General features: G+C 41.8%; 1 protein-coding gene across 1 annotated transcript in view; it reads left to right on the top strand.

Moving 5' to 3' along the window:
• The window catches only part of LOC311247530 (leishmanolysin-like peptidase), a gene marked incomplete at its 5' end in the record, with an annotated part of 45,256 nt that extends 35,824 nt beyond the window's left edge, over positions 1–9,432 (top strand). The window contains 4 exon segments of the mRNA XM_084338572.1: positions 455–614; positions 2,051–2,181; positions 5,607–5,817; positions 8,743–9,432. Of these exon segments, the coding sequence (XP_084194698.1) occupies positions 455–614; positions 2,051–2,181; positions 5,607–5,817; positions 8,743–8,843 (603 nt within the window).
• Positions 9,433–12,637: the final 3,205 nt, after the last annotated feature.

Genomic DNA, 12,637 nt, shown 5'->3' with positions numbered 1-12,637 from the left:
TACATACATACATACATACATACATACATACATACATACATACATACATACATACATACATACATACATACATACATACATACATACACCATCTACCTCTGGAGTACCAGGTACACACATACACACACATACACACACACACACACACACACACACACACATACATACATACATACATACATACATACATACATACATACATACATACATACATACATACATACATACATACATACATACATACATACATACACCATCTACCTCTGGAGTACCAGGTACACACATACACACACATACATACACACACACACACACACACACACATGCGCACAAACTTGCATACACAAACACACACACAAGCAGACTGGCAGGCATCTTGGAACTAATTGTTGTGTACCTAATGAATCATTATTCTGTCTCTTGCTACGTGTGTGTGTGTGTGTGTGTGTCTCAGTATTTTGATGAGATCCCTGAGGTGCCTGCAGAGCATGTGTCGTCCTATGGGGGCGCTGTGGAGATCGCAGATTTTTGTCCCTTCAGCCAGGAGTTCAGTTGGCATCTCAGTGGAGAATATCAGAGAAACTCCTACTGCAGAATACAGGAGAATCAGCCTGGTAAGTCATGTTACTAGTACTTTTATTACTGTTTATTAATGATACTACTAACACCTTTATTACTGTTTATTAATGATACTACTAACACCTTTATTACTGTTTAGCACCGATACTACTAACACCTTTATTACTGTTTAGCACCGATGCTACTAATACCTTTATTAATGATACTATTAACATCTTTATTACTGTTTATTACTGATACTACTAGTACCTTTATTATGGTTAGGACAGCCGAATCCCGTCCAATCTTTCGCCGTCGACTAAAGACGCACTTCTTCAACCATTATCTGAAATGATAATAAAAAAATAAAAATAAAATATCTAACCCTGACTAACCTTACTGTCATGCACTTGTCCTAATAAACTAACCTACAATGTAGCACTCAACACTTTGATGAACATTGTTACTCAGCTGATATAGTTGTACCCTTCTTGCTGTCTTGTCGTACAGAACTTGTAAGTCGCTTTGGATAAAAGCGTCAGCTAAATGACTAAATGTAAATGTAAATGATACTATTAATATCTCTATTACAGATACTGTCTTGACTACTAACACCTTTATTACTTTTGATCACTGATTCTACTAATACCTTTATTACCTGTATTAATTACGGAAATAACAGACTGAACTTTCCTCTATATGTGTCTATCTGTCCACGTGTTCTGTGTATGTCTATGTGTGTGTATGTCTGTCTGTGTGTATGTCTCTGTCTGTGTGTATGTCTCTGTGTATGTATGTGTCTCTGTATGTATGTCTCTGTGTCTCTCTATGTATGTATGTCTCTGTGTATGTATGTCTATGTGTGTGTATGTCTGTGTCTGTGTGTATGTCTCTGTGTATGTATGTGTCTCTGTATGTATGTCTCTGTGTCTCTCTATGTATGTATGTCTCTGTGTATGTATGTCTATGTGTGTGTATGTCTGTGTCTGTGTGTATGTCTGTGTCTGTGTGTATGTCTCTGTATGTCTGTCTCTGTATGTGTGTCTCTCTGTGTATGTATGTCTCTGTGTCTCTCTATGTATGTATGTATCTGTATGTGTGTCTCTGTGTATGTATGTCTCTGTATGTCTGTGTATGTCTCTGTGTCTCTCTATGTATGTATGTCTCTGTGTGTATGTCTCTGTGTATGTCTCTGTATGTGTGTCTCTGTGTCTCTCTATGTATGTATGTCTCTGTGTGTATGTCTCTGTATGTCTGTGTCTGTATGTGTGTCTCTCTGTGTATGTATGTCTCTGTATGTGTGTCTCTCTGTGTATGTATGTCTCTGTATGTGTCTGTATGTATGTCTCTGTGTATGTATGTCTCTGTATGTGTGTCTCTCTGTGTATGTATGTCTCTGTATGTATGTGTATGTATGTATGTCTCTGTGTATGTATGTCTCTGTGTATGTATCTACCTGTCTTTCTGTCTTTCCTTCTGTCTGTGTATCTAGACTGGTGGAGAAACTACGGCGCAGAGCAGTATGGGCCGGACTCTGTGTGTTTGTACCAGAGGTCAGCGTTCGTCATGGAGCAGTGTACCAGGAGAATGAGCTACCCTGACTGGGGCTCCGGGTGCTATAAGGTCAGAGACGGTCTGACTGGGTGATATAAGAACAGACAGTCTGACTGGGTGATATAAGGTCAGAGACGGTCTGACTGGGTGATATAAGGTCAGAGACGGTCTGACTGGGTGATATAAGAACAGAGACGGTCTGACACTTGCTTTTGAGAGTAGTACGGCATTTATAGTCCTCAGCATTACACACACACACTGCAAACTAAATAAATAAATAAGAACTGTATGCTTGTATGCCGTGACAAATAAAACTCTTGACTTGACTTGACTTGATTGCCGTGGATATAGCTACATATAGTGGAATATACTGTATTAATATGCCATATTAAGGCTGAGCCCGAACGTTCGAACGTTCGTTCGTTACGTTGGCATTCCAAAATTCTAAATCAAAATTCATTCATATAATTTCCTCTCATCCACTTCTGTCAGCAGTGCACTGCACACAGCAGATACTATCTTTGCTTCGCTACTACAGAAGGCGAGAGCCGCGTCACAGTTATCAACAAACAGTGGAAGTCGAGACATGAATTGAATTGAGCAACTGGCTAACGCTAGTAGCCGCTGGCTAACGCTAGTAGCCGCTGGCTAACGCTAGTAGCCGCTGGCTAACGATAGTAGCCGCTGGCTAGCTCAGCTAACGCTAAACTATCTAACAACTAACTAACGTGACACCAGTTCCATTAGTGAGGAAATGGGGGGGGGGGTATATTGACAACAGGTTCAAAGATAACTTCACATTTATTGGCAATTTGTTTCTTTATATCGCTTCCTTCCTCCAGGTTCAAACTGTGTTGTTGACAAAATGCCATCATGGTGTGGTTAGCTACGGAGCATCAGAACGCTCTCTCTCTCTCTCTCCGTTCAATGATTTGAAGTGGCCAAACGTTACAATATAAATACTAACTGGATAGTTGATGATAAACATTTAATTTCATTATCTGGATTTAATTATAAAATCATTAAGTCTGCTATAAGCCATTATCCCTTTGTGTGTGATTATTATTGTCTCACAGTAGTGTGTATATATACATTGTGTGTGTGTTTTTAGCTAAAGTGGATAGAAAACACAGTACTGTGCAAAAGTCTTAAGGCACCCAAGAGTTTTTATATAAATTGTCTTACAGTAGATTCTTTTATTTATTTTTATTTTTTTTATTGGTCTTTTTCCCCCTCCATTTTCCTCCGATTTTCTCCCATCCCAATGTTAGTCGTATGCCAATTCCCAGTCCCTTCCTGGTCGCTGCGCACTTACCCCCCACAGTCAGATCATCTGGGAGAGTGGAGGCTACCACGTGCTTCCTCCGACACACGTCCAGCCAATCACCGCTTCTTTTCACCTGGCAGCGCGGATTCTCATTGAGAGGGCGTAGCGTGTGGGAGGACCACACTATCCCCCTCACGTCCAATCCGCGCTTAGCAGGCGCCCCGACCGAACTGTAGGAGTCGCTGTTTACAACGACCCGGACCCACCCCTCCAGCTTCTCCCACCCTCTAATACTGCCAATTGTATCAGTGCAGACGGCCAGCCAAGCTGGTGACAACCCCGGAGCTGTGAGCTGGATTCGAACAGGCAAATCCAGCTCAGCTCCGGGGCTGGTGACGAACGCAATCTCCGCTCGGCAGATTCTTTTATTTTTAATAATAATATAAGCTGCATATAAGGAATACAACCAAATCCTCTGTCATACCATAAAATGTTATCATTATTTTGCATCGTGTTGAATTGCATCGTATCGCCCTGAATCACTTTATGTTGAATCAAATCGTATCGAATCGTATCATATCTCAACAGGGGTGAATCGTATCGCATCGCATCGCCCGGTGCTTCAAATGTATCGTTAATGTATCGTATTGTTGGCACCGTATCGAGATGCGCATCGCATCGGCCTCAGTGATGGAGATGCACATCACTAATATATACGTGCGAAATGAATCGTTCCAGCAGTAGGCTTCTATTATTCTAATGACTTGTTTTATTAGGTATTATAGTAGTAAGTCCTACTGTAGAACATGACATAATAGCCTGACATCTCATTGTAATGTCAATACTGAACAGCTCTTGACAAGCACACTGTCGTTCAGTATTGACATTACAATGAGATGTCATGCTTATATGTCATGCCAATATCACTTCGATATGACAGACATCCGTGGAATTAAATAATGATAATAAATACAACACTATTTGTATCATTAACAATTATGTTTTACATTTATAGAATAGAATAGAAGAATAGAAATACTTTTATTATCCAGAGGGAAATTTGACACTGCAAATCGCTCAACATTTAAACATTTAAACATTTAGACAGGACAGGTCACGAATAAGAATAACAAAACAAATCAAATCAAATTGCCTAAGATAAGAGTAGAATAAAATAGAATAAAGATGGAATAAAATATACAGTAAATAAATACAGTAAAAATATACTGAGGTCTACAGTAGGTGTAATATTGCACAGTGCTGTTTCAAAACTAAGAGTCCAGGAAGATGGTAACTGTCACTCTGTGCTCAGTGATGCAGTGAGGCACAGTGATCCATTGTATTGTACTGAACATGCTCCTCCTGTCAGCCAAGTCTGTGTATAGTGGGTGGGAGGGGTTTTCCCTGATGGCCTGGAGCTTAGATGGCCTTCCTGACCAGCTTATCCATCCTGTTTGTGTCCCCTGCTCTCAGTCCGCTGCCCCAGCAGGTCACAGCGTACAAGAAGGCGCCCGCCACCACCGACTCATAGAACATCCTCAACATCCTTGTACAGACATTGAAGGATCTCAGCCTTCTGAGGAAGTAGAGTCGGCTCTGGCCCTTTTTGTACAGTGCCTCTGCGTGTTTTGGCGTGTTTGATTTATAGTCATGACTCAACAATCATGTCCGAAAATAAATAAATAATAAAACTAAACTAAGAACTAAACTAAACTAAATCGTGCGGATATAGTTATACAGGAATAGGTTAATATTCCATATACCGTCTTTTTATTATTATATTATTTATTGTTGGTTTTATTTATTTATTACATTGCTTGCGCACATCTAAGAGCCAGTGTAGAAACGGCTTGATATATGTTACTATTATACTTACATTTTGCACTCTGGTTGGATACCAAACTTATTTCCGTTGTATTGTACTTGTGCTGTATGATGACAATACATTTGAATCTAATCTAATCTCATTTTGGGAGATTATATAAAAGATAAAAGATTATATATATTTTTTATAATCTTTGTGTGTGTGTGTGTGTGTGTGTGTGTGTGTGTGTGTGTGTGTGTGTGTGTGTGTGTGTGTGTGTGTGTGTGTGTGTGTGTGTGTGTGTGTGTGTGTGTGTGTGTGTGTGTGTGTGTGTGTGTGTGTGTGTGTGTGTGTGTGTGTGTGTGTGTGTGTGTGTGTGTGTGTGTGTGTGTGTGTGTGTGTGTGTGTGTGTGCATGCTCTAGGTGTGGTGCTCAGCTCAGGGCCTGGTGGTGTACGTCCAGCAGCGCTCCTTCCTCTGCACTCGCAAAGGTCAGCTGCTCAGCGTCAGCGTCCGCGTCAACGACTGGGTTTATAACGGAGTCCTCGTCTGTCCCGCCTGCTCGGACTTCTGCGACGACTGTCCACTCCCGCACCAGCTCCCGCCCCGCAATGCCTCCTGGAGCGGTTCTATTGGTCAGTAGTACTGTTGTTGGTCATTCACGTTCACAGAGTGGATAGGTCGGTGTCTAGAGATCAGCGTCCACCCCTCGACACCTACTACTAATCCTATTGGTCAGTAATGGTAACACATTGAATAAAACAAACTAGGGATATATTCCCATGTTTACATGAGATAAAAAGGCACAAAAAAGTTATAAATAATACAATAAATGTTATTTAAACTAAATTAAATTTGATTACTGTAGCCTGATCTAGCCTGACTGTACCCGGTCTATTTCTAACATAATTTATATCTCAAAGTGAAAGATGGAACCATAGGTTATATTTCAGTCAAACTGCCTGATTGATCACCATGATCTTACAATGTGAATTCTGACTCCTCCTCAGTCCTGACCTTGGTTAACTTTGCTTCAACCCTCGGAAACCTACTGGTTAGCCAGCGGATCATTTAATGTTAACGGTACAGGGTTCAGTCTTTAAGTTAGCGTGAAACCAGTGATGTCATGAATTGTGTGATTGCAGTATATTGACTGATACCAGGCATGTCCTACTAGCTTAACTGGGAAAGGGGCTAAATAATGTTAGTTTATCACAACCTCCAGAGCACGTTATGTAATTTGTGACTGAAAAAAAGTAGTCTTATATTCAGGACAATATGGTAGTTCTACATCACATACCGCTAGCCGGTAGAACAATAGAACACTGTAACTGGAAATCTTTAAAAAATCTTCAAACAGGGACTGACTTCGCATAGACTAGGCATTTACAGCTGTTCCAATGTAAATGTGCCTTCCTCTGTGCGCTTCCGCCCGCTCTGAAGTCGGACTCGGTGTGGTCGGCCACGCAAGCTGTTCTCGCACGAAACCCCGCGAGTGCCTGCTCGCCCCTGGTGCGTTCCCGGCGTTAGGGTACAGACCCTCACCTGCACCTTGTGTATACTGCTTATTTTTCTTATATTTTTATAGCCAGATTTAATTGTATTGCCTATATTTCTTTCTTCTATTACCCTCCCCATACCTGTACCTCCCCTCCCCTATGCTGCTATGATGCCCACATTTCCCCAAGGGGATCAATTAAGGACTATTTTATCTTATCTTATTTAAACTGACCAATGGATACTAATGAATTGAGTTTTAAACTGCTTTGCAAAATGTTCCATATTCTGGGGCACAGAAGCTAAAAGCAGATTTTCTTAATTCAGTGCAAACTCTGAGAACCTTAACTCGTTCAGCGCCAGCGTGTACCCCCATCTGTGCTGTCTATGGGCCAGCTTTTCGTGACCATTTTCGCGATATTTCATGATCTTTGTGGAGCTATTGTATATTCTATATTATAGCTATGGAGACAATAGTACAGTATGGCTCATTTGACAAACTATTTGTAGTACAACATGTAAAAAATGGTTTGTTTCTACATACCTTCGTTTGTTCACAATTCCAATATTAACATTGCCTTGTTTCACTCAAATCCAAGCTGATTTCCTGGAACGCGAGTTACAGAACGTTTTCTGCGGGTATGCGTAAATCATGTTTTTTGCTCGCCTGAGACACATTATTACCAGGCGGGGGGGGGGGGGGGGGGGTCGTTTATCCGAAGCAGCGATCATATAAACGCATGTTTTATGATGGAGTTTCTGTAAAGTACACGTAAAAAAAGACGTTAGCTTTGTTTTAGATGTACTCCATTTCTCACGTCGAGTCCAAACGTCTTGAATCAGAACAGGATCAATACATATGCCTTCATCCGTCTACTTCATCTGCTCGGGCCAGACTATACCACGGAGCTAAATAGGTTTCTTCATCGGTCGATTTGATTATAGTTGTTTTACGTTTTACCAGTAGTGCTTGGTCCAACATAGTCCAACATCATAGTCTGGTGGAAACGCACCTTATCATCCATAATCATCATCCATAATCCGTTTTGTCTTCTTTATATATCCAATAGTTCGCTCGCCATTGCATTGCAGCCAGGTTACTATTGTGTGCTCGGGTCAGACTATACCATGGAGCCGAATAGGTTTCCTCATCGGTCGATTTGATTATAGTTGTTTTATGTTTTACCAGTAGTGCTTAGTCCAACAAACGCACCTTATCGTCCATAATCATCATCCATATAATCCATTTAGTCTTTTTCATAATATCCAATAGTTCGCTCTAGGTGATCGCGATTTTCGAACGCGTTCTGCTTACTGCTGCTCGCAAAGAGTACCTAGTTGTTTTTGGGGCTGTGGGGTCTGTAATAGCTGGCCCATGTTCATAAGGTAGGCGATACTGCCACCTGGCGGCTTTCGATCGTCATTGCAATTCCAACGTTATGCCAGGAGGCTCCGAGGGACTGTGTAGAACGGGGACCAAAGGAAAATGATCAAAGGATCAAAACCCGACTATACTCTGGTATGGCGCTCAACCGCTGGCGAGATAACCCGACTATACTCGGGCATGGCACTGAATGAGTTAAAGGAACACGCCAACTTTTTGGGAAATTCTGGGCGCAGTGATTTCATCACCTCAAAAGCCCTGTTGCTTTTTGAAAAACTGTGCTTTTGAGGTGATGACATCACTGCGCCCAGGCAGCAGGGGTTTATTTCTCCACGTGGTTAATACACAGGTCACAACATGTTTACAGGAACGTTTTGGAGTGTATTTCGTGACTGTTGGGAACTAGGCTACACTGGCACACCTACTTCCAGTGAATGACGCTAAGCTAGGCTAACTAGGTTAGGCTGTTCCCTAAGCCTAATGCATGCACAGAGAAGAAAAGGGTATGTATCTGCTTGTCTAACTCCAGGGTAGATGGCAAATAAGCTAATATCCCAAAAAGTTGGTGTGTAAGCCAATCACCAGAGCGAGTATGATATGTCCCTGGATCTCTCTGTCTCTCTCTGTCTCTGTGTGAGTCTTCTCTCTGAGTGTGTCTTTGTGTTGTGTTCTGTTTCAGACCCCTGCTCCTGCTCTCCTGGGCTGACCGGCACTCTCTGGCTGCTACTGCTCAACCTGCTGCCCCTACTGGCCGGCATTCTGCTGTTTGACTGGAGCTGATCACACACACATACATACATACATACACACACACAAGGAGCCAGGAGTCACATAGCAGAAGATGAAGACAATATACAAGTGCACACAACATTTAATGAAACATCAGCCTCAAAAGACACCAGTCATCAATTGAATTTTCAGTAAAGCTTACATTCTCTTCTGATCACTTTGATATGTAGTGATATCTTCCCAGCCTGCGGTTCACTTGGAAAACAAACAAGGTACAACTGTGGCAACCATTTCCATGGCTACACTGACTGCAGTGCATAACATAAAAAACAATAACAACAACTGAGATGTCTGTGTAGCTTAGCCGGCGATAGCTAGCCAGACTGTGAAATATATCAAAGCCATCAGAACGGTCCGAACAGCCCACAGCCAAGCAGCTTAATAATGTCTGCAGCCGCGACAGCTAAAGCTCATCACATGAGTCCGTGGTACCGGTGTTACTGTGTTCAGGCATCCACCGAGTACATTACTTGCCCATCGGGGTATGCTTTGTTTTTTGTCTTTTTATAGAAATAAAAACAATTTAGTTCACTTTCGCATATTTACCCATGTTCATCAAATAAAAAAATAATTTGAATTTGTAAAATACTAAGCGTGTTATCAATACTTAGTCTGACAACATTATAAACTGAAAGTGTCTGCATGGACAGCAGAGCTATTTTATAGGTTTGTGCAGTACAGAGTAGCTCAAGTTTCACTTTCACTTCTGGAATAGATTTAACTACTCCCGATTTAACACATGAAGGAGAGAAAGAAGAACCTAGAAGCGACATGACAATGGTGGAGGATTTGGCCATCTTTCAGATTTAAACCCTGCAGCAGCGAAAATTTGACTGAAGAAGAGCTCAGAGGACCAGTCCAGACCAGCAACAGTATGTTTGCACGATACACTAAATAAGGCTGCAGCTACATTGATCCGTCAATGAACAGATGGAAAATGTACGATATTACTGTCCTTTGGTTTATTTTTTAATCGGAACCCACCGTCAACTCTCTCTGCATAGGGAAATTAGTTCAATATTTCATTCATATCTCATTTCCTCTTTGTTCCCTCTCTGTTCAAGCATGTAAAACCTCCAATCTTTCCTTCCTTCATTCATTCCTTCATTCCTAGCACAGTCTCTGCAGATCAGGGGTGTTTAGGATGATGATGATGATGATGATGTCATGGTAGTGCTATGGAACCACACATCCTTTATAAGGGAGAAAAGAAAAGAATTATGTTATTTCCGGATCCATATACTGTACACTTGTTCTATGATAGGAACCATTATCTTACCAGACCGGCTGAATCAATCGTAGTTTTTTTTTCTTTTAATTATTATTGGTAGACGGGTGGGTTTGCTACAGAGGCCAATACAGCGAGAGTCACGAAGTTGAGACTATTTGAGAGTAATTTTTGTCTTATTTTGTGTGAGTGAGACATCTTTACTGAAACTTTCTGGATGATTCTATGTGGTACCCCCCCCCCCCCCCTCATCCAGCACAGGGTGAGACACCTGGGGATGATTATATGTGGTAACCCCCCCCCCCGCCCCCGTACAGGATGAGACGCCTGGGGATGATTCTATGTGGTAGTCCAGTCAGCCCAGGTCATATCTACCTGCTGGATGAGACCCAGGTCCTGCTGGATGAAACCCAGGTCCTGCTGGATGAGACTCAGGTCACAGCAGCACACAACCTTGGCTCCAGAGGACCTCCATGTTGCTGAACAGATACTTCCAGCAGGTTCCCCAAATGGCCGCAGAAGTATGAGGTGATGTCAGAAGTATGAGGTGATGTCAGACGTATGAGGTGATGTCAGACGTATGAGGTGATGTCAGAAGTATGAGGTGATGTCAGATGTATGAGGTGATGTCAGAAGTATGAGGTGGTGTCAGACGTATGAGGTGATGTCAGAAGTATGAGGTGGTGTCAGACGTATGAGGTGATGTCAGAAGTATGAGGTGATGTCAGACGTATGAGGTGATGTCAGACGTATGAGGTGATGTCAGAAGTATGAGGTGATGTCAGAAGTATGAGGTGATGTCAGACGTATGAGGTGATGTCAGAAGTATGAGGTGATGTCAGACGTACAGGGTGATGCCACACCTTGCTGCTGTGGGCCTGTTGGTGGTGATTTAGTTACTGATTAGCCCTAAATATTTTCAACCCTTTTTGTTAATTAAAAAGAACAGCACAAATGTTTGTATTCTGCAAATCAGGAGTAGAAGGAGAGGAGAGAGGAGGGGTAGACCAGAGAGGAGAGGAGGGGTATTTCAGAGGAGTGGGGAGGGGGGGAGGGGAGGAGAAGACTAATAAAAAAATGCTCAAACAATAATGTTAGTGATAGAAGGGAACTCATCTTGTGCAAAAATGGAAAGCCTGCCAATGTTCATTAGGCAGAATTATTACAATAGCCGATAATATATTTTCCCAATGATAAATCCCTATATGGGTGGACCACGCGGTAAACTAAAGTGACGTCAGACTACACCTCCCTATACCAGGCTAAATTAATGGTGATGAATGTATCATATATCAGCCAAATGTAATAATTTGACGTGCTATTACTGGATCTTGTAAATGAGTCACAGTGGAACAGTAATATCGTGCTTTTTCAGTGTTTTACCTGCATCACCACAGCACATAAAGTAGATATTTTCTTTTGAAAGTGGTTGGAAGAAAGATAACCACACAAACGTGGGGCAAAACGTTCTCTTCTCATATCGCTACTCTGTATCAACAAGTACTCTGTGTTGGAATGGTTGCTATGGAAACAAACCATATTCATTCACCATATTTCAACAACAAATTAAAATGCAGACAGTTTCGCTGGCATTATGTTGCTAGGGCAACAGTTTGGACCCAAATGTACTTCCTGTCAGCTATTTGATTAGCAAACGGTGACAGGAAATTAACTTTGCGTTGTTTACGTTGTCGATTTGAAGCTGTCTATAGCAACAGAAAATGCACTCAAATCATGGTATCTTTGACCATATCTTATTACCACGTCAGTGGAGCAGTTACAGAATCATGTGAGCTCTCAGGACTGTGGTCAACCTGCCTCTGACAGGCCTCTGTTAAGCGCTTGTACTTCTTTGTCATTAATCATCAGTAAATCTGTCGTGGGATTGATTTTGAAGCATGTGCAGACTTGACCCTTTCAGGTGTTTACATTTCTTTCTCAAATGTTATTTCAGAATGCCACCGTGGAACTCCAGAACTCCATAGCCTTCAGTGGCCAGTAGCCATTGTGATGCACGTTGCACAGCTGAAAGGGTTAATGCTATCTTCAAACTTCAAGAACCAAGATGAGAGTTTGATTTGTGTTGATTTTGAAAACGACACTCCTTCAGAATCTGAAGATAGGTGTGTCTGAGCATGAAAAAAACTGCCTCCCTCTAAGCAGAACAACCTTTTTTACATGTATCACAATATCTGCTTTGGTATGAACAACAACCTCATTATAATCTACATTCATCATATTGCCGGGTGCTATAGTATCAAACTGAAACTGGAATGTTCAGTTGACATTCTCACATTTCTTGTTAATCTGTCTTTACTATTTGCTTTAGGCCAGGGTTATTACACGACAGGAAAACAGCGATGTTCAAGTCAAGTTTTATTTGTCACGGCATACAAGTATACAATGAAATTTATAATGTATGAAATGTTGCATTTTCACTCGTGAAATACACAGTCAGGTTAGACGATCATTGTCTCCTGAGCTCTCCTCGTTGCCAGAAGCCTAGGCAAGGTCAGACGGCAACGATGTCGCAAAAGCGCGGGCAGGCATTCATCAC

The sequence above is a fragment of the Notolepis coatsorum genome (genome assembly GCF_963971535.1).
Source record: "Notolepis coatsorum genome assembly, contig: SCAFFOLD_1347, whole genome shotgun sequence".
Lineage (NCBI taxonomy): Eukaryota > Metazoa > Chordata > Actinopteri > Aulopiformes > Paralepididae > Notolepis > Notolepis coatsorum.
The sequence above is the reverse complement of the archived record's forward strand: the minus strand, read 5'-3'. Positions and strand labels throughout refer to the sequence as shown.